The sequence below is a fragment of the Rhinatrema bivittatum genome, chromosome 3, assembly GCF_901001135.1.
Source record: "Rhinatrema bivittatum chromosome 3, aRhiBiv1.1, whole genome shotgun sequence".
Taxonomy (NCBI): domain Eukaryota; kingdom Metazoa; phylum Chordata; class Amphibia; order Gymnophiona; family Rhinatrematidae; genus Rhinatrema; species Rhinatrema bivittatum.
In genome coordinates, this window is record NC_042617.1 from 389,987,319 (window position 1) to 390,013,460 (window position 26,142).

General features: G+C 41.3%; 1 protein-coding gene across 6 annotated transcripts in view; it reads right to left on the reverse strand.

Annotated features, from left to right (window-relative positions):
• Positions 1-26,142, reverse strand: part of RIMS1 (regulating synaptic membrane exocytosis 1) — a 697,371-nt gene that overhangs the window by 520,082 nt on the left and 151,147 nt on the right. For all 6 annotated transcript variants that reach the window (XM_029595629.1, XM_029595632.1, XM_029595630.1 and 3 more), the window contains exons 5-7: positions 24,179-24,289; positions 4,761-4,860; positions 275-398 (exon numbers count right to left, since the gene is read on the reverse strand). In XM_029595629.1, coding sequence (XP_029451489.1) covers positions 275-398; positions 4,761-4,860; positions 24,179-24,289 — 335 coding nt within the window. The remainder of the gene's footprint in view (positions 1-274; positions 399-4,760; positions 4,861-24,178; positions 24,290-26,142) is intronic.

Here is a 26,142-nt window from a genome sequence, read left to right on the forward strand (position 1 = left end):
CTAATTGATGCATCGGCCCTGTACATCAGCCCCAGTGTTCTTTAGCTTTCCTTATAAAGACTGCAGTCAACCAGAAAGCAGATCCTGGCTTATGGAATGTGCTAAGAAAATGTATAAGGAAATATTCACAGTCTACCAGAGGCTAACGTAGTTTATGATTAATGATGGCTCTTTCTTATGTTCCAACAAAGCACAACTTATGCATACATTAATGACAGTCATTGTAAATTAAAATGTTTTAAGAACAAATACAGGTTTAAGTGTGTTGTCCTACCCAATAGGTCTTGAAACAATAATTTCAACTTGAGGTTCTGCTTTTGATTCTAAAATAATGTTGTAAACATCTTCATTTGTCACTCCAGGCAGTGGTCTGCCATTCCATTCTAGTACTTCATCCCCTTAAATAAGAAGCAAAATTCAACATTGAATATATTGCTAGCAGCTGAAAAAGAAAATATGCAATCAGTAAACCAATTCTGAAAAAATACATCTGAAAATGGGAAATAAAATATTAACGTTTAATATCTTATGTAGGTTTCCTAGAAGATTAGAGGGTAGACTTACCTTTTACCTTTACATACATTAAATATTCTCAGTATTCTATTCTAAGAACATTTCTTCTTTCATATATTAAAACTTAGAACCTATAAAATGAATTCTCATTTTATTGTATGCAGCATTTACAATGTCATAGTGTATCAATTAGACAATAGTGTGATTTTCTTATTTAAAACTAAGGGGCAGATTTTAAAAGCCCTACACACACCAAGCCTATTTTGCATAGGCCCGGTGACGCACACAAGCCCCGGGATGCGCGTATGTCCCGGGGCTTTGTGAAAGGGGCGGGACGGGGGCAGGACCGAGGCCTCTGGCACAGCAGCCGTGCCGGGGGATCTCGCGTTGGTACTTGGCCGGCGCACGCAACCTATGACTGCCCAGAGGCAGGCGCAACTTATGGAATAAAGTTGCGGGGGGGGTTTAGGTGGGGCTGGGGGGCGGGTTAGGTAGGGGAAGGGAAGGGGGGGGGGGCGGAAGGAAAGTTCCCTCCCTCCTTGGAGGGAACAGGGAAAGCCATCGGAGCTCCCCTAGGGCTTGGTGCGTGCAAGGTGCACAAGTGTGCACCCCCTTGTGCGCGCCAACTCCGGATTGTATAACATGCGTGCAGCTGCGCGCGCATGTTATAAAATCGGGCATACATTAGTGTGCGCCGGGTTGCGCACACAAATGTACGCCCGCGCGTACCTCTTAAAATCCGGCCCTAAGTGTACAATATTGGGTTTAATTTCAAAAGCAGAGTGGAGTAGCCGCCTAGTGGTAAGAGATGTAGGCTAAAAACTGTGAAAGCTAGGTTCAAATCCCACTGCTACTTCTTGTGTCTTGGGCAAGTCGCTTCATCTTCCATTGCCTCCAGGATCAAATTACTGTAAGCTCTCTAGTGGCAAAGAAAATACCTATAGTACCTGAAAATAACTTATCTTGAACTACAATGAAAAGGTGAGAGCTAAATACAATTACTTTTCCATGAACAATTCTGTGTTGGTAGTATGCATCCAAAAATCATTTGCAAGATATGAAATATAAAAATGCAAGCAAAATGTTTAACAGATATGCCCCAAGTACAGCTTTATAATTGTCCCATACAATAAAAGCCAGTGACTGGCTGTCAGTAATGATGTAGGAGGCTTCAAATTGGTCCAAACAAACCCTGGAAAATGAGTGCAAGGTTCCACCATGATTGTCATGATAACTATTTTGAACAGTCAATCTGACCTGGGCAGCAGAAGGAGACAAACATCGCATAAAGTGCTTCTCTCCTCCTCCTGCCAGTGAGGGGGAGGCTTCTGTCAACTGGAGAGAGAGGCAAGGGGTGAGTTGTGCACCAAGTGAGCAAGAGGAATGGTGGTGGTAGGGGAAGAAGAAGGATGATACAAGTATGGAGAGAGTCTCTCTTCCTCAGAGGGATACACTGATAGTTCTCTGTGGTGGAGCTCATGATACTTCACTTGAGGTAACTGCTTCTGCTGTTTTCAGCGGTGGGGTGGAGAGTATCCCCATTCTGATAGAATAAACTTCTCACCTTGTGCCTGTCTTTCTGTGGGGGAAAGAACACCCTGATCATAGGGACCATGAGACATCAGTGTTGGGTGCGCGTCTAGAGGGGCTCAGATGTGTGGAGAAATGAAAGGAGTGAAGTAGACAGCTGAAAAACCAGTGCTCTATTTCCGGTGTTTCAGGAGTTCAGAAGGAGGAAGGAGAATGATTCATGCACTTGGAGAATCAGGTACAAGATGTGTACTTGTGGGAAAGAAGGGGATGGGGGTGGGGGCAGGAGCCCAGCATCTGTTTAAGGGAGCCTTAAACCCCCAAGGAAAGCAGTGAAAGGATTCCAGAACGGTGAAACAGCAAAGATCAGAAATCCCCTTGATTCAATTCAGTATATGCTTATGGATTCTAAGTGCTTTACAAACTGTACTACGTGCAAGTATCTATCTTAATTGTTCAGTTAAAAAAAACCCTTTATTTATAGTTAAGACCTTACGCCTGATTACATAACAGTGCGCGCAAGGGGGTGCACACTAGTGCACCTTGTGCGCGCCGAGCCATAGGGGAGCCCTGATGGCTTGGAGCAGCCTTGGACGGAACTTTCCTTCCGCCCCCCCCCCCCCCTTCCCCTCCCTTCCCCTACCTGTCCCGCCCCCCCAGCCCTATCTACCCCCCCCCCCCCCGACCCTTTGTTTAATAAGGTGTGCAGGCACGTGATCCCCCGGCATGGCCACTGTGCCGGAGGCCTCGGTCCCGCCCCCACCCCACCCCTTTCACAAAGCCCCGGGACATACGTGCGTCCCAGGCTTTGCGCGCGTCGCCAGGCCTATGCAAAATAGGCTCGGCGCATGTAAATCCTGAGGATTTACGCTCATAACCCTTTTAAAATCCGCTCCTTATTGCCTACTATATATCTGAAAATGCCAAAGCATCACATATGAAAAATACATAACTTAATAAACAAAAAGTTTCCAAATTAAAACAATCCCTCCTCCCCATCCCCCTATTCCTCACCCTTTCTTGCCTCCTCACCATCATTAACTAGGTCCTCCCCCAATACCTCCTTTCATTCACCTAATTTCTTCAAGATCTCATCTTCAATCCCTACCCATCCAACACAACCAAATGTTTGATGATGATATTTTGCTTTATGTGCCTTTGGGGGCAGATTGGGTAGGTTTGCTGGAGAGGTTAAACCAATACCCAAGACAAGAAAAGGCGCGAATGGTGCAAAGTAAGTTAAAACTTAATCCTCTATTGGCATGGAAAGGAAAGTATACATCAACTTGTCCTCTTTTAAATTTGGATTCAGTAGTAATTCAATTCAAAGATCAGGTACAGAATTTGGGAATTGAGATTGATGCAGCTCTAATCCTGAAGCCTCATATTTCTTCTGTGGTAATGATTTGCTTCTATTATCTATGCCACTTGCAAATAATTTGTGGGTTCTTTATTCAGATTGATTATGTGAAAATTGTTTATTCAGTCATTACTAACAGTCATTATTAACCTGGTTATTGACAAGGAGTATAGGGCATTTGCAGTTAATACAGTATGACTGTTATGCCCTTTTTAAACTCCTTCGATTGGTTACCAATTGTCAACCGATCTAATGTGAAAGTAGAGTAGGGAAACACCTACAGCACCTGAATGTAATCTTCTTTGAAATGTCTGGAAAGGCAGAATATACATTTCAGATTATTCTTATTCTCATTTAAAACCTTAACTATGGCTTTGAAGATCCTACATGTTTTGAGTCCATTATATTTGATGGCGTGGTTGGTGCACTAAGGGGCAGATTTTCAAAGGGATACACAGGTAACCCCCGAAAAGCTGCCCCTGCCTGCCCATGCACGCGCCGAGCCTATCTTGCATAGGCTCGGCAGCGCGCGCAAGCCCCGGGATGTGCATATGTCCTGGGGCTTGCAAAAAGAGGCGGGGCATAGGCGGTCCAGGGCAGTCCGGGGACGGGTGGGGCGTGGCCTGAGCCTCCAGACACAGCGGCCATTTGCCGCTGTGCCTGGGATCGCAGGCCGGACGTCGGCCCGCGCGCGTACCTTCTTCAACAAAGATAAGGGGGAGTTCTAGGTAGGGCTGGGGGGCGGGTTAGGTAGGGGAAGGGAGGGTAAAGTTCCCTCCGAGGCTACTCTGATTTCGGAGTAGCCTCGGAGGGAACGGAGGCAGGCTGCACGGCTTGGCACGCGCCAATTGCACAATTGTGCAGCCCCTTGCGCGCACTGACCCTGGATTTTATAACATGCGCGCGGCTGCGTGCGCATGTTATAAAATCGGGTGTAGATTTTAAAATCTGCCCCTATATGCCTATGCACACATTGTATTCCCAAGGGCAAAGTCTGCTGGATGTGATATTGCTCAAGTTGTTGAGGTTGGCTACTGCTGGGAATATGCTTTCTCTTGGGAAGAGCAAGTTGAAAAAAATCAGTGGTCTGTCATTGGAGCTCTTGCCTTTTCGAAGGCCTTTGAAAACTTTGTTTAACCCGCGTTAGAGGGAAGGTTTTGGGGAATGCTCTTTTTGTTAAGCCTTTTAGGGACCTGGTACTGCATTACTGATATTGCTGTTGTTCATGTTTTTATTGTACTACCCTGCTCTGATAGGTTTCATAAGGACAGGATAAATACCCAAACAAATAAATACAAATATATAGTGAAACAGCCCAGATTGTAATAACATTATTGCATCAAATGGTTTCTTTTACCTGCTCTCAGGTGTCCCACGACATCAGCTAGGCTTCCCTTCTTTACTTTCGTGATAAAGGCACCAAGTCGACCTGTATCTGTCATTTTTCCTCCAACAACCTAATCAATCAAAAATCTGTGAGTTTCCAAACTGATCACTGGCACATGCATTTAAACAAAGAAAATAAACAATTTGTTTTGACTCTATGTTCAAAAATAGAGCAAAATTGATTTTGAAAAATAAGATTCCAGTCAACTAATTGGTTATATTACAGGAGCTCATAATGTTAATGATATTTCTGTGTCTGTAGGACAACTTCACAGAACAAAAATCCAGTTTTATTACACAGGGTCATACATTTATGCAAATAAATTCACAATAGGCAGAAAATAAATGAGAAGCCTTGGTTTTTGTCATATATATTGTTCACTTCAAATTTAAGGGCATTTTTCTAATTCATAACTAAACTACACATAAACATAAAGAGGGTAATTTTCAAAGCTGTTACAAAATTGCTTGCCTCATATGCTGGAGAATATACATCTAAGTTTACCCCTAGCAAGCAGAGGCATTCTTAAGGTCAGAAATGGGTAGGAGACGGCTGAGGGGGGATATGATAGAGGTTTTTAAGATCATGAGAGGTCTTGAACGAGTAGATGTGACTCGGTTATTTACACTTTCGGATAATAGAAGGACTAGGGGGCATTCCATGAAGTTAGCAAGTAGCACATTTAAGACTAATCGGAGAAAATTATTTTTCACTCAACGCACAATAAAGCTCTGGAATTTATTGCCAGAGGATGTGGTTAGTGCAGTTAGTGTAGCTGGGTTCAAAAAAGGTTTGGATAAGTTCTTGGAGGAGAAGTCCATTAATGGCTATTAATCAATTATACTTAGGGAATAGCCACTGCTATTAATTGCATCAGTAGCATGGGTTCTTCTTAGTGTTTGGGTAATTGCCAGGTTCTTGTGACCTGGTTTGGCCTCTGTTGGAAATAGGATGCTGGGCTTGATGGACCCTTGGTCTGACCCAGCATGGCAATTTCTTATGTTCTTATGGGTTTTTACTTATACGCATACTTTTGTATTTTCAAAACTAAGTGCATATGTTTTCTTCCAAAGAAGTCTGTGCACAAATTAGCAGGCATGGGTAGTTAGGTGAGATAATTTTCAGAGGGGAAGTAGGCACATATTTTTCCTTTGAAAATGGTGTAAAGTATGAGGGCAATTGTCTTAAAATCAATGCGGGATGATACAAAATTAGCCTCCAAGGAGCAATTTTTAAACAATCCACCTTGGGACAAAGTTATTTGTTCAAACAATTTGTATTGAATTTTACAAGGACCAAAAGAAAAGCTAATTGAAGTAATCAAAATAATTCTACCCATTAATAAAAATACAGTTACTGTGATAAATTAAGATTGTCAGATTTGTTCAGAAATTGCTCTACATTTTCATAACATCTGCATGTAAAATAGCTTATTAATCTTCCCAGCCATAACCATTTCAAATTTATAATTTGAGAGTATGGAATTCCACCAGAAGCTCAGAGACATTAAAGAAGAGTCCTTCCAATAGCTTAATATGACTTTAAGTACAGCTACCAAAAAAAGTTCAACAACCTTTTCTCTGTTAAAGATAAACTATCTGAAAATACTGTTGCTATTAATATTAATTGATCATGTGATAAGTCAAAAGATTTTTTTGAAAAAATATAAACATTCCTTAAGTGACATAGGGGGTCATTTATCAAAGTGCTATATGGTGTTTTCGCATGCGTTAAGCATCTTTAATGCATGCGAAAGCAACTTTAACGCATGGTGCGATGCAAATCAGAAAAAGAGAAGGAGTTTGGGGCAGGATTTGTGGCCAAGTGGGCTAGCTTCACAATTTTACGAAGCCATATCGCATGGCTGTAATGCTGATTTTAACTATACCTTTTTCAATTGTGTTAAGCCGTACAATATGGCTTTATCGCGCTTTGCAATGTTTTCTCAAAAAGGGGCAGATTTCAAAGACATACATGCATAAATCCAGGAGGAGAGAGAGAGAGAGACTAGGCATAATGCCCTCATACTAGGTAGGTATTTATATCTGTATATGAGGCCCACATAGTTACTCGAGGTGAAGTTTAGGTAGGCGTGTAGGGGTTAGGGGTCACTTTGACTTTCAGACAGGTCAATCCAGTAAAGTGCGGCCGCGTTTACTCCGCTCCTAACCCGCTTTCTACTCACTTTCCGGCCGCGTTAGCCCTTCCTGCGATCCACAATCCCCTTTAACCTACTCTTACTGCGTCCTTAAATCCCCGGGTAACCCCTTCCGCACGCAGCATATATACTACATGTAAACGATCAAATTAGCTATTCCCTACCATCCAGTAACGCGTGCCCCGACTATCGCTTTTTTACCCTGCCGTTTTGCCGCGCGTTTAACCTGCTAACTTACCGCCTACCCTTACCCCTGCGTTAGAGGCAGGGGTAAGGGTAGGCGGCAAACTTTCCCCAAGCCCCCGCTCACCTGCCCTGGCCGCGTCAATAGATGCTGGTCTCCGGGGCAGCCCCAGTCCTCTCCCCCCTCCTCCCGAAGCAATGAAAGCGGAAAAAAATCTAAAAATCGAAAAGCGCAAAAAAAAAAAAAAAAGTAGCAACGAAGTGGACGGTTGGGATGGCCAGTCCTCTCTCCCCTCCTCCCGAAGCAAGGCTGCTTTACTTTACTGGATTGACCTGACACGCTTTGAAGCTTTCCCGTATTTTTTCTTCCCCTCCCTCCACTTTCTTCCAGCACTTTGCCTGTTTTCTTTTGGGGGACTCTCGTGTTCACCACTTCAATTCCCTGCTCCCCCCAGCACCTAAGGCCTCCTCCCTCCTCACAGTCCCATGTGTAAAGCTACGACTAACTTTTTTTTTCGCAGCTGCTCGAGATTGCCAGTCCTCTCCCCCTCCTCCCGGAGCAAGGCGCGAAAAGCAGCCTTGCTTCGGGAGGAGGGGAGACAGGACTGGCAGTGTAAAGCAACGACTTACTTTTTCGCAGCCCTCCTCCGAAGACGGACTTCGGCTCCCCTGCCTCCCGGCGAAGATGGATGCCTGCACGGTCGAAAGCGGCCCCTGTGCGTGCAACTGGGCCGCTCAAGGCATGACGTCACGACGTTTGGCGTCACGGCATGTGATGTCACGTCTTGAGCGGCCCAATTGCACGCACAGGGGCCGCTTTTGCCCATGCAGGCATCCATCTTCGCCTCCGGGAGGCAGGGGAGCCGATGTCCGTCTTCGGAGGAGGGCTGCGAAAAAGTAAGTCGTTGCTTTACACTGCCTGGGGTCCAGTGGGGGGGTCCCAGCGCGATCTCCCGCTCTCGGGCCACGGCTGCGTTGAGAAATGGCGCCGGTGGCCCTTTGCCCTTATCATGTGACAGGGCAAAGGTAGCACTGGCGCCATTTTGGTTCCTGGCTCCCGACGTCACGCGTGCAGGAGATCGCTCCCGGACCCCCGCTGGACCCCCAGGGACATTTGGCCAGCTTGGGGGGGGGCCTCCTGACCCCCACAAGACTTGCCAATAGTCCAGCGGGGGTCCGGGAGCGACCTCCTGCACGCGGGCCGTATTGCCAATCTTCAAAATGGCACCGGCGCTACCTTTGCCCTCACTATGTCATACGGGCGACCTTTTTTGAGCATGTGCTTTTTCTCACATACGCGCATATAGACACATATGTAGCCCCTTTATAAAATACGAATTACATGTGCTCATGCTACATGCATGCATATATGGCCTTTTTTATGCGAGTAAGCTTTGAAAATTTGCCTGTTAGCGTATTTTGGTTTTCAGAACGCATTTGATAAAGTCCCTCATGAGTTATTCCTAAGAAAACTAAAAGGCTACGAGATTGGAGGCAATGTCTTTTTGTGGATTGATAACTGGTTAAAATATAGGAAGCAAAGAGTAGGATTAAATGGTTAGTTTTCCCAGTGGAGAAAGATAAATAGTGGTTTGCCCCAGGGATCTGTACTGGGATCTATATTGTTTATCTTGTTCATTAATTATATGGAAAAGGGAATAACAAGTGACATGATCCAATCTGCAGATGACACAAAAATATTCAAAGTAGTTAAAACACAGATTGTGAGGAATTGCAGAAGGACATTGTGAGAGTGGGGAACTGAGCAGATGCAATTCTATGTAGACTAGTACAAGGTGATGCACATAGGGAAAAATAATCTTACAAATAAAGGCTAAGAAGGTTAGGACTCTAGCTTGAAGATGAGATGGCTGAGAGGGGATACAATACAGGTTTATAAAATCATGAGTGGGGTAGAAAGATAAATAGGAAAAATGTATTTACCTTTTCAAATAGCGCTAGGACTAGGGAACATTCCATGAAAATAGCAGGTAGCAGATTTAAAACAAATTGGAGAAAGAATGCTTTCACTCAATACTGTGGATTTGTTGCCAGAGGACATATCAATGCATGTTTAGTGTGCTTTAAAAGGGGTTTTGACAAATTCCTGGAGGAAAAGTCCATAAACAATTATTAGCCTGGTGGACTTGGGGAAAGCCACAGCTTATCCCTGGATATGATGAGCAACAAGCAATTGAATTTACTCTTTGTGGGAGCTGCTGGGTACCTGTGACCCAGACTGGCCACAATCAGAGATGGGATGCTGGGCTTGATGGAGCTTTGGTCTGACCCAACATGGCACTTTTTATGTTCTTATAATCTTATTCTTAGTACTTTAGCTAATATATATCAACAGTTACACTTACAGTACCATGACGCAACATAAGAATCCCACATATCACACTATTGTTCATAGACAGTACTGTAACATACATACTAAATTTGGCAACAATTTTGTTTTCAAACATTCATTTTTATCAACCATTCTGAACATATGCAATCATTTATATACATACTACTATGGTTTTTATAGAAAAATAGAAAACATAGATACAAAAATGTATAACAAAATTTAATAATCAGGTTGAGTTTGCAAAAGAAAGTTGGAATATTCAGGCATGTTAACTGTCCACATGCTTCTTAACATTGCGATGGACTTCTGATCTTTTTTTGCTCTCTCCCTCTATGAGTCAAAAAGGAAAAGATTGATTACTACAGATGAGCATTAAACCTTCATAAAACATTAACCTACAAGGCTACCTCAAGTTCTATAATGCACTCAGATGAGGGCCATATCTCTGAAAGGATATAGACAGGTTGGATGCAGTCCAGGGAGAGGCTATCAAAACAATGCAGGGTTTGTACCAAAAGCCATATGTGATGAAACTTCTGGATCTAAATATGTATACCCTAAAGAAGTGGAGAAAGAACGGTGGAGATCTGATAGAGACATTCAAATACCTCAAATGTATAAATAAGGCAAAATAAGCAAATGGTTTTCAGAGGAAAGTGATTTAGAACAAGTATAAGGCACTAGAGAGTTGACTCAGAAATAATATAAAAAATAATTCTTCACTGAAAGAGGGTGGTACATTGATGAAATGGCCTCCCAGTGAATATAGTCCTGGCGAAAATTATTAATAGATGCAAGAAAGAATGGGATAACCACTGAGAATCCATAATTGTGAAGAAATGAAAGAAAATACAGAGATAATCTAAAGTGTATAGTTTTGTACCAGGAATGAAACTGGGCAAGCTAGATGCGTCTAATGATTTGTCATCATATCCTATGTATTTTACGTTTCTGTGAGGATAGAGCAGGAGTGGCCAACTCAGATCCTTGAGAATCACAAACAAGCTTGGTTTTCAGGATATCTACAATGACTATGCATGAGCCAGATTTGCATACAATGGAAGCAATGCATGCAAATCTATCTCATGTATATCTCATGTGGGTATCCTGAAAACCTGGCCTGTTTGTGGCTCTCAAGGACTAGAGTTGGCCACTCCTCAGATAGAGTAAGAGGCAGAGAATGTGAATACATAGCAACATACTATGAACACTGGAATATCACATATTCATGTATAACCTCAAAGTGAAGGCCAAACAGACAACTCTATTGCCTATAAAATGCTAAAACACACCCTCTATACAGAGTGGCAGAAGAGAACCAAGACCTAATACCATAATTATATAAAATACAATTAACTAAAAAATTGCTATGTCAAAAGGGCATTAATAAAAAAACGTGAACATAAAAATACATTAATAAATACTATGGGGTAGATTTTTAAAAAATATGCGCGCTCGTCCATGTGGGCGCGCTACCTGGACGCATGATTTTATAACATGCGCTCGCCGGTGCGCGCATGTTATAAAATCGGGGGCGGAGCGCGCAAAAGGGGACACAGTTTAGCAAAATTCGCGTGGCGACACATCGCAGCCTTCCCCAGTTCCCTCCCGGTATGTTCCAATTAAGCAGCGGACTGAGAGGGAACTTCCATACCCCCCTTGCTCACCTTCCCTACCCTTCCCCTCTCCTCCCCACCCCCTAAATGCAATTTTTTTTTACCTTGTTTCAGCAAGTAAGTTGTGCACGCCGGGAGCCAGGTCTTCGGGACAGCGAACAATGGCACTGTCCCGGCCCGCTCCCTGGCCTGCCCTTCCCCACCCAGAAAACACCCCCCAGCCTGCCCCTTTCAGGAAGGCCTGCACTTATGCACGTACAGGCCTTTACGCACGTGGCCGTGCCTTTTTGAAAATAGGCTCTGCGCGCGCAAGGCTTGGCCACGTGCATAAAGACCGGATTTTACGCGCACGCCTTTTTAAAATTTACCCTTAAATTATTAATAAGAATAAATTATAGAAACAAACTCTATTACATAAACCAGATAATCAACAAAAAAATCATACTAAAATAAGTCTGATAGGTCACGATTCAGCTGGTACCTGCATCAGGAGATAAACATAAAATCTATGAAAATACAATAATAAAAACAGACTATTATATCAACATAGTTCTTATGACAAACATTTTTATTTATTTAAAATGTATTTATAACCTGCCTTACTAATTTAAATAAATTGTTCATGGAAATGTACAACAATCAAATAAAAACAATCAACAAAGCATCCAACATCTGTATTTCACTTAACAATATAATACAGAATAGCTCAGCCTATTTCCAAAGATCCTTCTTTAGTTGCCACTTTAGTCATTAGTCATCTTTAATTTCTTATAAATTTTGACATTAAAAAAAAACAAACAATGTTATTGAATAATAACAATATCAACAATAAGACCGTACCTTGATACATGTAAAAAGAGAGCAGCAGAAAGACAAGAGGATCCCTATAGTATTTGTATAAAAAATAATTTAAATGAAAAAATTAAACATTAAAAATCATATTAAAAAAATAGCAAAAAGGAATGAACCATAAAATACTATATTTTATGTTTTTGATATTTTTATATGATTTTTAATTTTTAACTTTTCAATTATTTTATAAGGAACCATAGAGTTCCTATTGTCTTTCTGCTACTCTCTTTTAACATGTATAGAAGTACGATCTTATTGTTCATATTCTCATTATTCATTAATGCTTTCTTTCCTTATGTTTATGTCATAAGATCTATGTTGATATAATCCATTTTTATGATTGTATTTTCATAGATTTTATGTTTAAGCTCCTGATGCAGGTGCTAACTGAAACATGACTGTTTTGGCCTTATTTTAGTATGATTTTTTTAAATCTGGTTTATGTAATAAAATTTGTTTCTATAATTCATTCTTATTAATTTATTAATGATTTTTGTTTATTTTCATAGTTTTTTATTCATGCCCTCATGTGTAACTCGAGTGGTAGCAACTTAGGGATAGCCAGAAGAAAACGGAGGCGGAATCTGGCTGTTCCTTAAGTGCAGCTTATTTATAGTGAAAATACAAAAAAGTGCAGTATACAGCAAAACAAAACAACTTAGGCATCTCAGCTTGGCTTCAGGTATCTTACAATTAATAAAGGAAAGTGCAAAGCAAAATAATCACTTGTAGGCAGCTCACCTTGACTTCAGGCAAGTTCCCAATTTAAGCTAGCAGGGTTTAATATTGTCAGTCTCAACCTCAAACATAGCAAGTCTTCTCATACTGTGGGACTCTCTCTCTTCCCTGGGGCCCGTCTAACCCTTCTAGGCCCTGAGGTCTTTATGCTCTGGTAAAATGCTCCTCCCTTCAACAAGGATTCCCTGTGGGTCTCAGCCTTAAGGAAGACCACTTGAGACAGCTATGCCCAGACTTTTAAGGTAGTTTGAGCAAGTTTTCTGTACACTTACACATATGCCCTTTTATTAATGCTTTTTTTCACCATATACTGCTTCACCTAGTTCACATTATTGTTGTTTCAGTATTTTTTGTTTCCCTTCATTTACAAAAAGTATAGATACAGAAATAAAGCACAATCAGTTTTCACCACAAATATAATCTAGACATATGCACTGAAATTTTATTTCCCATTGCCTCAGGTAATGGGATGGTAACTTTGAAAAAGCCCAGCAGGGGCACATATACGCGCCTATGCCAGCTCACGTACAGAGAAGCATCTATTTTATAGCATATGCATGTATATGCATGCATGTTATATAATAGGCTGACCGCGCGTACATATGCACACAATTTCTATAGATGTGTGCATGTGTGTGCAAATGCCACCTCTACCGCGTAAGTGGGGGGAATTTTATAAGGGACACATGTTGACGCCATACCGTGTTTTCCCAGTTCATTCCCAGTTTGCCCAGTTTAAGGATAGCACTTCCAAACCCCACTAATGTATTAGCCTTTCGTTCCCCCTGTTAGTCCCAACCCTTAAAACTCCACTACTATCATACATTTGTATTTTTTTTTTTAACTACACGCCATCTATAGCAGCTATAAAGAAAAGCAGCAGGGGACCATGGCACGCACCTGTGTGTGCATTTATGCACACATCGTTTGGCCTTCCCCAGTCATGCCCATCACCCACCCGGACCATGCTCTGCCCCTTTATCTGAACTTTTGACTTCTGCTCGTACTGGGAGATATGCACATACATGGGCACCTTTTAAAATCCACGCAGTGCATGCAGCCCCATTTGTGCGCATATCTTCCAACTTTGGCAAGCTTAAGACTTTTAAGATTCCCCTTTTAGATTGTAAGCTCCTTGTGGCAGGTACTTATTTAACTGCATTAGAAAAAATGCTCTAAGCTGCCTTGAGCATTAGTTGGAAAAACTAAAAAAAAGGACCTGATCACAGTATTCTTTCCCTCACCCAGTCAACTCAGAAAAGACTTATAATCTGAAAATAAAGTAGTATCTAGTAGGAGCAGCCTAGTGGTTAGAGCAGCAGAGCAAGAACCAGAGAAACCAAGGTTCAAGTCCTGCTTCTACATTTTATGATCTTGGACAACCTCCATTGCCTCAGGTACAAATTGAAGGTGAATTTTAAGTCTGGCGTGCGGGCACACATATGCATATATTCATTGGCTCGCACCCAGGGATGCAGACATTTAACAACAAACACGCATACAGCCTGGACGTGCATACATGTGCGCTCAATTTTAAATGGATGCATACATATGCACGCAAATCCTGCGTCTACCGCATAATAATGGAAATTTTACAAAGGACGGATGCTGATGCCATTGCTACTTTTTCCAGTTCATTCTCAGTTCACTCAGTTAAGGCATAGGACTTCCAAACGCCCCTAGTTTAATAGCCTCCGTTCTCTCTGTTAGCCCCAACCCTTAAAACCCCATTGACTTGCTTAGATTTTTTTGTTTTAACACTTACATGTCTTCGTTAGCAGAAGAAAAGTTATGTGGCAGTGGATGCACAAATTCAAGTGTGAATCCCGGAACACACATGACCCCCCAGACCATACCCATGCCCACACCTCGCCCATGCCCACCCATTTTTTAAAACGTATTATTTCTGCGTGCAGCAGGAGATATGTGCATATAGGGATGGCTTATAAAATCTGCTCAGCATGAGCCAGCCTTTGTGTGCCTATCTCCTGATTTTGGTGCATGCCGGGTTTTTAAAATTCACCTATTAATTTGTCAATTCTGTTGGGCAGGGAAATAACCATAGTACTTGAATTGTAACTCAATTTAAGCTTGGATTTGGAAAAGGCAAGTAATTAAATCTAAAATACAAATTATATACAACCATGCAAACAGTGGCAAAAGGATGAAAGAGAAGAACTCACAGAGAAAGAGAAAGAAAACAGCTACAAGGCACCCATGTTTTCTTCCAGTTGATCTTCTCTTTATTAGAAAAGTATCCTGTGCTAGCAGGAGGATATTTGCTAAACCTGTGTGACTGAAAACCATGGAAATAAGAAATAATAGATATTTATGCATAATTAATTAGGAATCACCCATGAACTAACATTCAGTATATTCCTTTCAAAGACAGGGCAGATCAACTATCAATCCCCCACCGCCACCCCACCCCACACAAACACAAGTTATTACTTTTATGTAAAATGTTTATCTACATATAAAATTAAGAGTAAGATAATACTTACTTGTATGGGTAGGATTAGCTAATAGGGAACCCATTTTATGTTCCAGTACTGCCCCAACATGCAAGCTAAAGGAAATAAGATAAGGCTCATGGTGCTGGAGCTTCAGCTTCTACATGGTCTGTTAGACAATGGAGAAAGCCAGATGATGGTTTTACAGTCCAGAAAGTGACAACAGCAGTGGTGGAAGTGAGCCAGTGACTGTAGCCATAGTTCTTAGGTCATATTAACTGATAGAAAAGGCTATCAATACAAGAACTTTTATTTATTTATTTTGATTTAGATACCTCCTTTCTTCAAAGTAGTGGTGATATAGCATGTCCATCTCAACTTAATAAATGCTTTAAAAATGTTTTCCTATGAAGCTATTTACAGCACTGTGAAATTAGACTGATCAGACTTGTAAAACTATAAAGGTTGCTGACATGCCAAAATATGCTGAAATGCCAGAATTTAGGGCAGAAGTAAAAAAGTATGACAAAATTCAGCCTTAAGTTTCATCCTGTCTTCTGGGCTCAATCTACATGAAATCACATGACTTACAAGAATCCCAGCTCCAACTACATATATGATATTTATTTATTTATTTTACACTATTTATAGCCTGCATAATCCACAGTTTTCAGTGATTAACAGCGGAACATTCATAATCAATTTTCATTTATGAGAAGACAAATAACAAATAGCTACTTACATCCTTAAAAGCATCCAGAGATGAGAATAACAACAGTTTGAGCATAGCCATGAAAATTAAAGTTGACACAAATGATATATACCAGTAAGAGCTTGTTTAAAATAAAAAACTTCTACCTACTTTCTAAAAGTTACATAAAAAATAATTTTCTGGACCTCTTCAGGTAAATTGTTCTATAGTAGCAGACCAGTGACATAAAACATTCTCTCTCTTGTTTCTTTGAGGTGGGCTTGACATATTGTTGGAATATCAATGCATCATGGATCTCTTTTATGTTAAAACTTTATACTACATTGTGTACATTAATATCTACCAATCAGGGCCTTTTAGATGTTCCCATATTTAAGTTAGCACACCTTGACAAGACTTGGGAGCGGTCTTTCTGTTACGCCTGTCGGTCGCAGATGGCTGCGACCACTGTTGCTTACCTCTTGCCTCACTGCACTGACTTCGTTGGGGATACTTGCGGCCTCCGCCCGCTGTCGCTGGCCTGCCTGCCTCTGTTCCCGGTCCTCCCTGGATGGTGTGGATGCTGCTGACTGCCATCTTGCCCTCGGAGTTTCTTAGGCGCACGCGCGCGTGCTCCCTTGAGCCAGTCTTATGCACATCATGGTGGGAACCTTGGGGGCGTCCCCCCCCCCGGATGACATCATTCATCGTGGACTCTGAAGCCGGCTGGCCCTGTCTGCCTACAACTTGGCAATGAGTTCCCTCATTGCTGAATGCACTTCGCTTGCTATGGACTACCTGATCCAGCTCCTGCTTCCTCGGCATGAGACGCCTCGGGTATCCACTCTTCGGAGGCCCTTTCCTCATCTCTGGCTATCCACTCCTCGGAGGGCCTTGTGTCTAGGACCGCAGTCTGCCCCATTCCCCGGAGCTGTCTCTGGAACCACCACTACTTCTACAGTGAGTACTCCGCTTGAGGACCATTACCATATCATCTCTACTGAGGAACCCTCATCGGTGTACCCAGCTCTGCGGACCATTGCCGTACCATCTCTACTGAGGAACCCTCATTGGTGTACTCCGCTCTGTGGAGCATTTCCGTATCATCTCTACCGAGGAACCCTCACCGGTGTACCCCGCTCTGCGGACCATTGTCGTACCATCTCTACTGAGGAATCCTCCTTGGGTATACCCCCTTCATGGACCCATGACACCTGTGTCATGGGTCCATGAAGGGGGTACACCTGTGTCTGTGTGACTTTCCTGATACACTCTCCACTCTGCGGGCAGTGTCACTGTACTTCTCTGTTGAAACTCAAGGACATCCGAGCTGTATCTGACGTCAGCATCCGGCGCTGACGCTCCGTGACCCCAACCCCTGGGGCCATCCTTTCTAGCTCCTTCTGTCCTTCCAGCTCACTCTCTCTATACGCCCTCTCCAGTACCTCCTGTTCTATGCACCCAGCAGCTGAGACCTCGCCTCCACGTGGGCGGTACCATCTCTCACCTCAGCCCAGGGCCCACATATCCTCAAACCCTAACACTTTCTTTGTGGCTGGACCATTATTATGGAACTTTTTTCTATTTTCTTTACGCAATGCCCAAGACTCAAAAAAATTCAAAAAGAACTTAAATATGAACCACTTCAAATTGGCATTTGATGTTTACCCAACACAGGCATGACCTCCACAGGTACAATTATTTAAAGACTTGACCTCTTTACAATTAAGGCCTATCCTTTCCAGTAGTTATCTTGATTCTTATGTCTCTGTGAATTGTTATTTTTATGATGTAATTTAATTTTATTATGTATGTGCTTTTTGCACCCTGCTCTGAGCTATGGAGGAATGGGTTATAAATACTTTAAAATAAATAAATAATTCTCTAATAGAGTTTAATTGGAAGATGTTAAATTGTGAATTGGTGATATAATGTGAAAGCAGAACTCACACAAATTGAAGAGTCACCAATTAGGAAAATAATATGCAAAAAACCAAACTAGCTGATTGGTATGTAAATTAGTGGTGGTAATATATTTAATTTGTTGTATCAACAAGCTCTGAGAGACCACTTCTGAATTGCCTTACATTCTCCTGGAATATTCCAATACTTTATCTAAATTAAGATCTTTCTTAAGCTGTCAGTATTAAGGGGTAGATTTTTAAAGAAGTATGCGTGCGTCCATTTGCACACGCTTCCCGGCACTCACACTTGGATGCGCCAATTTTATAACATGCTCGTGCTGGCGCATGCATGTTATAAAATCATTGGGCCACACGCACATGCGTGCCAGATTTTGTAATCCACGTGCGCATGTGCGGGCAACCTGCGGGCGGCGTCTGCTCCAATGAAGGAGCAGATTGGGAGGGAACTGCCCTGCCCCCTACCCTAACCTCATGCCCCTTCCCTTCTCCTCCCCAACCCCTAAATCCTACCCTTTTTTCCCCCTTGTTTTCCAAATTACTTGAGGGCCCGACGTGAAGTAAGCTGCACGTGCCGGCAGCCAGTCGGTGCGTGAGGCTCTAGGACAGCGATGAATGGCACTGTCCCAGCCAGCCCTCCAACCCACCCAGAACATGCCCCCAGGCCCACCCTTTCAAAGAGGCTTGGCAGTTCTGCGCGTAAAGGTGATTACGCGCGTGGCCGGGCCCCTTTGAAAATGCCCCCGGTTTTTACGCATGCAGCTTTTTGAAAATCTACCCTTAAGTGTTTAGTTTGCTTACCCAAAACAGTATCTTAACTTACTTTTACATTTATATTCCATATTACCAAATCTATAGGATTACCCAGAGAAGCTTACGACATATAAAAAAAACACACATCTTTCAAAACATTTAAATATAACATATCTACACATTATTACAAAATACAAATTTATATAAATAATACATCAATAATATGATTTCAAAAATAAAAAAATAAAATAATTAAAAATCCTAACCCCTAACATACCCTACTCTTACTAGGGATAGGAACAGTTGAGATACAATTTTCTAAGCAAAATATAAAATTAAATTAAATAAAGAAAAAACTAGATCTATTTATTTATTTATTTATTTAAAACTTTTCTAGACCGTCGTATAGTAGAGCACCATCACAACAGTTTAAAGTTAGGCACAAATATGTGGTTTCTAAGTTATCCAAAGGGTGCCATTATTATACGGTTACATAGTTCGATAATATACTCTAGCCATAGCAATCAAATATCATCCAATAGCCTTGCAAGCCTCCTGGAAAACCCATTGACAATGCAATCTCCCTAAAAGAGACAACACAGAAGGACTAAATGCCCTTAAATGCTCTCTAAGGAGCTTCAATATGAATACCTCCCTTTAGGACTTTCCTTCAGAGACATCTCATCTCTTCAGAATAGCCTACAATGATGTCAGCAAAAGGACCATGTCCTCAACATTGACAGTGTCTGGGCAATGCAGGGAAGCAAAGCTGAGCAGTTTCTTTAAGAGTAGTTTTAATAAAAAAAATGATTAGCTTCAAGTTGTGTAATGCTGAGATGTGTTTGCGAAAGGAATGGTCCTTCTTAATGTGCAGTATTACTCATAAAGAAGTAAGATCAGAGCAAATTGTGCAAATGGGATTGAGACAGTAGTCTTTTTTTTCACATATATGAGTCTTCCTTAGCTCTTATATAACATTTTGTTTAACTTCTTTCTACTTTAACAGCATTTTCTCAACAGGATTAAAATATTTCTATGTTTCTTTTCTTTAGCCTTTTCACTATAGATTCCAGTGGAGTTAGATTATATGAGTGCTTTTTTATCACATTAAAATGAGTCAGTTCTGGTATCAATCCAATAGCTCAGTGGCAGTGCTGTGAACTGATATGCAGTTCAATTCCCAGAACACGTGTTACCTGGACTGGCTGGGGCTGGGGATGCTGTAGAGGTGGTAATTGCATCTCTTGGTGGAAGAACATCCTAGTTACTACACAATATCAACAGCTACTGGGAGGATATAAAGCTTCTGATTGCAATATTTCAGAAGAAGCCTTGATGTGTGACCTTGCACTGAGAGCTGTTGCTAAAATGACTGGGCTAGGTGAGTTGGGAGGAGAAATAAAATAGGAACAAATCCTCCAAAACAAATGAAGGTTCATGGCACTGGATTCTAGCCCCAGTTTCAAATGAGCTGGGAATCCAATGGAGGAGAATGAAATTGCAACGTCAAAAATGTAATCTGCATTGTGACTAAAGTATGGGCAAGCATTTTTTATTTATGGAGTTAATTCTGAGCTGCAATGCAACCAAAACAAAATTAGATCGTGTCAGGAAATACTTTAATTAAAGGTAAAAATCAGTGCCTGACTCGGGCCGAATTTCGCCCATACAATGTGGGCTGCTTCAGGGGCTATATATATAAGAGCAACATGAGAAAGAAGATGACCATTCAAATAATGTTAATTCCTTCACAGTAGCTAGTAGTGCAGTTACAGACATTAGCTTAGGCACAATAGCTCAGAGCACAGTCTGTAAACCGATTAACATCTCAGCAAACAGGAAGTCTACTGTATTTCTCCACTGCAGGAATCTTGTTTAAATTTACAGTACAAAACAGCACAAATGCACAAGTCGGCATCTCATATTGCTGCTACGATGAATCACTTTCCATGTTGATTTCTGGGACCTTAATTCTGAGCTGACATCATGGCAAGAGCGTGCTCAGTGTGCTTTCTCTATCCCGCTTCAGATATTGATGATTTCAGTAATGTGACTCAGCATATTGGGGAAACGATGATCAGGGTCATAAATATTAAAGTGAAGTTCAAAATATATTATTAGTTTCTGACCAGAGATGCTCGAAAATCTTATGTAAAGTTGGTTTGTTTAATTTTTTTTATATATAGGACCTTTGAGTCACATGACTTTAACATGGCATGCAATTACATTTTTTTCCATGAAACTCGCCGAGTACCTTTTGCCTGCAAATGTTTTGCAAACATAGGCCTGGATTTATCAAAATGTGGTAAGTACCGCATGTGATAGCAAAATGGTTTTCAATGAGAGAGAGAGTGAGGAAACTCACTCAAAGATGAGATTTGGGCAAGGGTCTCTCAACCTAGCTTGATGGACCAGTCCATCAAGCTAGGTTGAGAGACCCGAAGGCCAGCAAATCTTCACAAGAGACCACTGTTCTGTTCGTACGTCTCAGGTAGAATGTGAAAGCGGCCCCTAACCCCCTACACTCTTACCTAATCCCCACCTCGAGTTACTAGGTGGGCCTATCCTAGGGATACAAATACCTATCTATGGGACATGTTATAATGGCCTCTCTCTCTCTCTCCCCAGGGCCTTCAAATCCTCTGAAATAAGCCTTATAGGACACATCACAAATGGTGATAAACCCTTTCCGCATGGTCACAGCCGGTATTGCAACACATTTGAAAAAGGTGTAGTTAAAAATCTACGTTATGGCTGTGCGATACTCTTCACAGAGAGCCTAACCCAGCCCACTCTCCTCCCATTTTTGGAATTTGCATCGCACCATACGATATGGTGCGATCGCATGCGGTAAACACGTTTTCGCATGCGTTAAAGGCCTATCGCATGCGAAAACGGGCCTTTTCGCATGCGATAAGCCCTTAACGCATGCGAAAACGCCTTACCGCATTTTGAAAAATGACCCCCATAGAGGCCATTGGACTAAAGAGAAAAATTATTTACATATTCCACTTCACATGTAAAAATGACAAATAGCATATGTTATTTGCGATAGCAAGAATTATTTACAGTATTTACACATTTATCCTCAGGAAAGTGCAAAATTCTGAATATAGTTTTATACTTGCAAAATTGTATTCAAATTAATACTTAATGAGATACTGTCATGCAGAATCAATCAAAGCCCCAACATTTATGGACCTCGACTTTTTCAGTCTGGGAGCAAATAAGCATGAGGATAATTTGCTGATGTGGCTATTACTACTCTTAACCAATAAGCTTGATACTCCAACATTGCTCTCTGCTTCCTCAGCAAGGGATAAAAGGAAACTGGATTAGACAGCTACCAATGAGGGCCCTGACTATTACAGTCTGGGAAACTGATAAGCATGGGGGTAACCTGCATGGCACAGCAGATACTATTATAAGCTTGCTGGGCTTACTGGATGAACCATTTGGTCCTTTTCTGACATCATTTCTATGTTTCGATTAAATATCACTGCATAGGAAAACAACAAATTGTATTGCCAACCAGATTTCACAAACAACAAATAAATAAATAGGTAGATAGATAGATAAAAGAGAAAAACATACCACTATGAAGTATAGTTATTTTTTTACTTTTGCAGTTAATCATAGCAAAGTTTTTAACACTATCTGCACATAAGTCTCAGTAGAAAAATATCAAGCACTATTTGGAAAATGTTCCATAAAGTTTTTCTTTGGTCAATACATTGCTGTCCTAAAATGTAACTTAAGAAGAGCCAGATAGACTAAAATAATGTTCCCTTTTTGTGTCTAATGGAAAAATACTTAGTACAATTCTTATTATACATTCATCTGTTAGCATTACCTATGAAAAGATCCTTGTATACTACTTTACTTTGCTAGTGATATCTGTTTCGAAATGAGTAAGTGCAGTTAGTGTAGTTGTGTTTAAAAAAGGATTGGATAAGTTCTTGGAGGAGAAGTCCATTACCTGCTATTAATTAAGTTGACTTAGAAAATAGTCACTGCTATTACTAACAACAGTAGCTTGGAATAGACTTAGTTTTTGGGTACTTGCCAGGTTCTTATGGCCTGGATTGGCCACTGTTGGAAACAGGATGCTGGGCTTGATGGACCCTTGGTATGACCCAGTATCGCATGTTCTTATGTTCTTATGCTGCAATCCTGTATTTACTCCCTCTAGTATTTGTCTGTCTCTGAGCTTTATGAATAAATAATTACCTTTCAATTAGGTTTCAAAGTCTATAACAGTGGTTCCCAACCCTGTCCTGGGGACCCCCAGCCAGTCAGATTTTCAGGATATCCACAATGAATATGCATGTACTGCCTCCATAATAAGTACATTTTCTCTCATGCATATTCATTGTGGATATCCTGAAAACCTGGTCTATAATGTCATCTTAATAAAAGATGACTTTGCCCTAAATTTATCAAATTACTGTAAATATTGAGAGAGAGAGAGAGAGAGAGAGAGAGAGAGAGAGAGAGAGAGAGAGAGAGAGAGAGAGAGAGAGAGAGAGAGAGAGAGAGAGAGAGAGAGAGAGAGACTATCTACAAGACCCTTGTAGTAGTTAGCTATTTATATCTCTATAGGAGGCCCACCTAGTAACTCGAGGTGAGGTTTAGGTAGTAGTGTAGGGGTTAGAGGCCACTTTTACATGCAGAGTGAGACATACAAACAGTACGTTCTCTCTACCTGGGTAACATCAAGCTAGGTTGAGAGAACACTATACAAATCTCATCTTTGTGTGAGTTTCTTCACTCCGAAGGACATCAAATCTTCACAGGCGTATGTTCTGTTCATACATCTCACTCTGCATGTTAAAGTGGTCCCTAACCCCTACACTACTACCTAAACCTCACCTCGAGTTACTAGTTGGCCTCCTATAGTCACATAAACAGCTGCATACTATGATGCCACCCCAGAGGTTTTCTCTCTCTCTCACAGGCCCTCCCCCATTCTAAAAAATACCCCAAACTGAATTTGCAAAAAATTCACAAATTGTGGTATGGGCATGATATCACACAGCCTAACACTTTTGAAAAAGATGTAGTTATTTTCAGCAATATTGTGCGTTATAGCTTCGTACTTTGTGAAACCAGCCCACAATTTCAGAAATACCATCCCGGACTGCTCCCCAATCCCTCCCCTTTAAAAATTTGCATCACACCATGCATTATGGCATTTTCCCATTCGTTAACGATTTTTTTGCATGTGTTAAGGCGGTTTTCACATGCGAAAACACCTTAATGCATGTGAAAAAGCCATTACGCAATTTGATAAATGACCCTATTTATTATGTAAACAAGAAAGGTCAAGTTACAAGAAAGGTCACTACTATATCAACCTAAGAAATTTAAAAAGAATTAAATCATGAAGGAGTTGGGCATTTGAGGATGATTATAACTAACTTTAGCCAACTAGACCTTTTCTCTTTTCAGTCTTTCATAGACTTAATCTTGAATCTTAGTTACGGTAATTAGGCATCTTTAATGATTAAATACTTGGTTACTTGGCCTGCTAAAAATATTGCATCTGTATATTTCTGACTCTTTTCTGAACTTACTTTCCCACATATTAATAGATTTAATCATACTGTGAAAAATTTTAATAAACCATATAAATTTAATAAATTCCTGTATAACAGATTCATACTTACTTTCAACCCTAGTAGTGCACCTGATTCCTTTGGCATGCTTGTTCTCTTGTTAAGAATAACACGTCCAATTAACCGATCTCCTTCTTTAGATGGCTGCCATGTTACAGGATGCTTTGAAAAAATACAGTATCAGGGAAAGAAAGAGTGGAAATCTCTATCTAATACAAGCAAATAAAAATTTGATATCACGATGATGCAGTATAGCAATAACCAAACAATCCCATCAGCACAAACACAAATAAATTACACTAGCAAGCACATAGATGCATGCCAGTAGTCAGATGATGAAGACTCAGCAGCAAATGTTTGAAAGTTAAAAATCAAATTGGACAGCAAAACATAATGTGAGTGTATTTCATAATAATGAAAACTGAAGGGTATTTTGTGATTTTTTTTTTTTTTTAGACAAACTGTTTTTATTGGAATCTGAATCACAATTAAATAATTGGCTGGTTGGCCAAGAAACTATTTAAACGTGATATTCCCAGGCATGCAGTCCATTATGTAACATGGCCATTTTAGTTCAGATTTTTTTCATCATTGGAAATGTAGTAGTCAGAACTATACGCAGGGGAATACTGTTACTTCTGGGTGAAGGGTCAAATGCTGCCGCTGGAACATGCACAGGAAGGGCAGGAAATTCAGTCCTGCAGAAAACTCATAATGCCAACACTGTAGTTTTAAAACACTTGGGGACCAAACATGGATTCATGAACACATTGTGCTGTTATTGCCAATACTGAAATTTCACAGACCAAGAACTCAAGTCCAATTCCATGTGAATTTAGATTTAATATTTAATTATACGCCTTTTCTTAATCCGAGCTCAAGGCGAGTTATAATTCAGATAAAAATCATACTGCTGTCACCACCTCTAGAAGGGCAGGGTAGTGATAAGAGCCAGAGGTAATGGGAGCCAGAGGTAATGGGAGCCAGAGAAGGGATGAAAGGAGTTGGTTGACAAGAGCTGGTAAAGAGGTGTGGAGGGGGAAGAAAGAGAATCGCATGAGAAAAGCTGGAGGGAAGGTGATAGAAGTAGGGCAGATAAGCAGGCAGGTGATGAAACTCAAAGGGTGAAGGATGGATAAAAGGAGACAGGGTAGCAGTTGGAGTCAGAATAGGAGAAGAAATGCTGAAAGCAGGGAGGAGTTATAGAAAATTAGAAAAGAAGTAAATATGTTAAAAGAGGTTAATGGCATGGTAATTATGCAGAAAAACTAGGTGGGAAGCCAGAGTGTAAGCAGCTAAGTATGTGTGATTTTTGTAATAGACGTTATGCATGTGTCTTGCAGTAACAGGTGTATGCACATTTATGAAACAAACATTGTGGATGTGTGTGTTTGTGGAGACTAACTTTCAGGCCGATACAGTACAGTGCGCTCCTTGTTAGCCTGCTCTTGGACGCGCGTTTTCCCTTACCCCTTATTCAGTAAGGGGAGGAAAACACGCGTCCAACCCGCAGCACCTAATAGGGCCCTCAACATGCAAATGCATGTTGAGGGCCCTATTAGGTATGCGCGCAGGATATAGAAAGTAAAATGTGCAGCCAAGCCACACATTTTACTTTCAGAAATTAGCGCCGACCCAAAGGTCGGCGCTAATTTCTTCCGGCACCAGGAAAGTGCACAGAAAAGCAGTAAAAACTACTTTTCTGTGCACCCTCCGACTTAATATCATAGCGACATTAAGTCGGAGGTCCCGAAAAAGTAAAAAAAGTAAAAAAAATAAAAATAAATTTTGAATTCGGCCCGCAGCTGTCGGGCCGAAAACCGGACACTCAATTTTGCCGGCGTCCAGTTTCCGAGCCAGTGGCTGTCAGCGGGCTCGAGAACCGACGTCGGCAAAATTGAGCGTCAGCTGTCAAACCCGTTGACAGCCGCCGCTCCTGTCAAAAAGGAGGCGCTAGGGACGCGCTAGTATCCCTAGCGCCTCCTTTTACCCGGATCTACCGCGTCACCTAATTT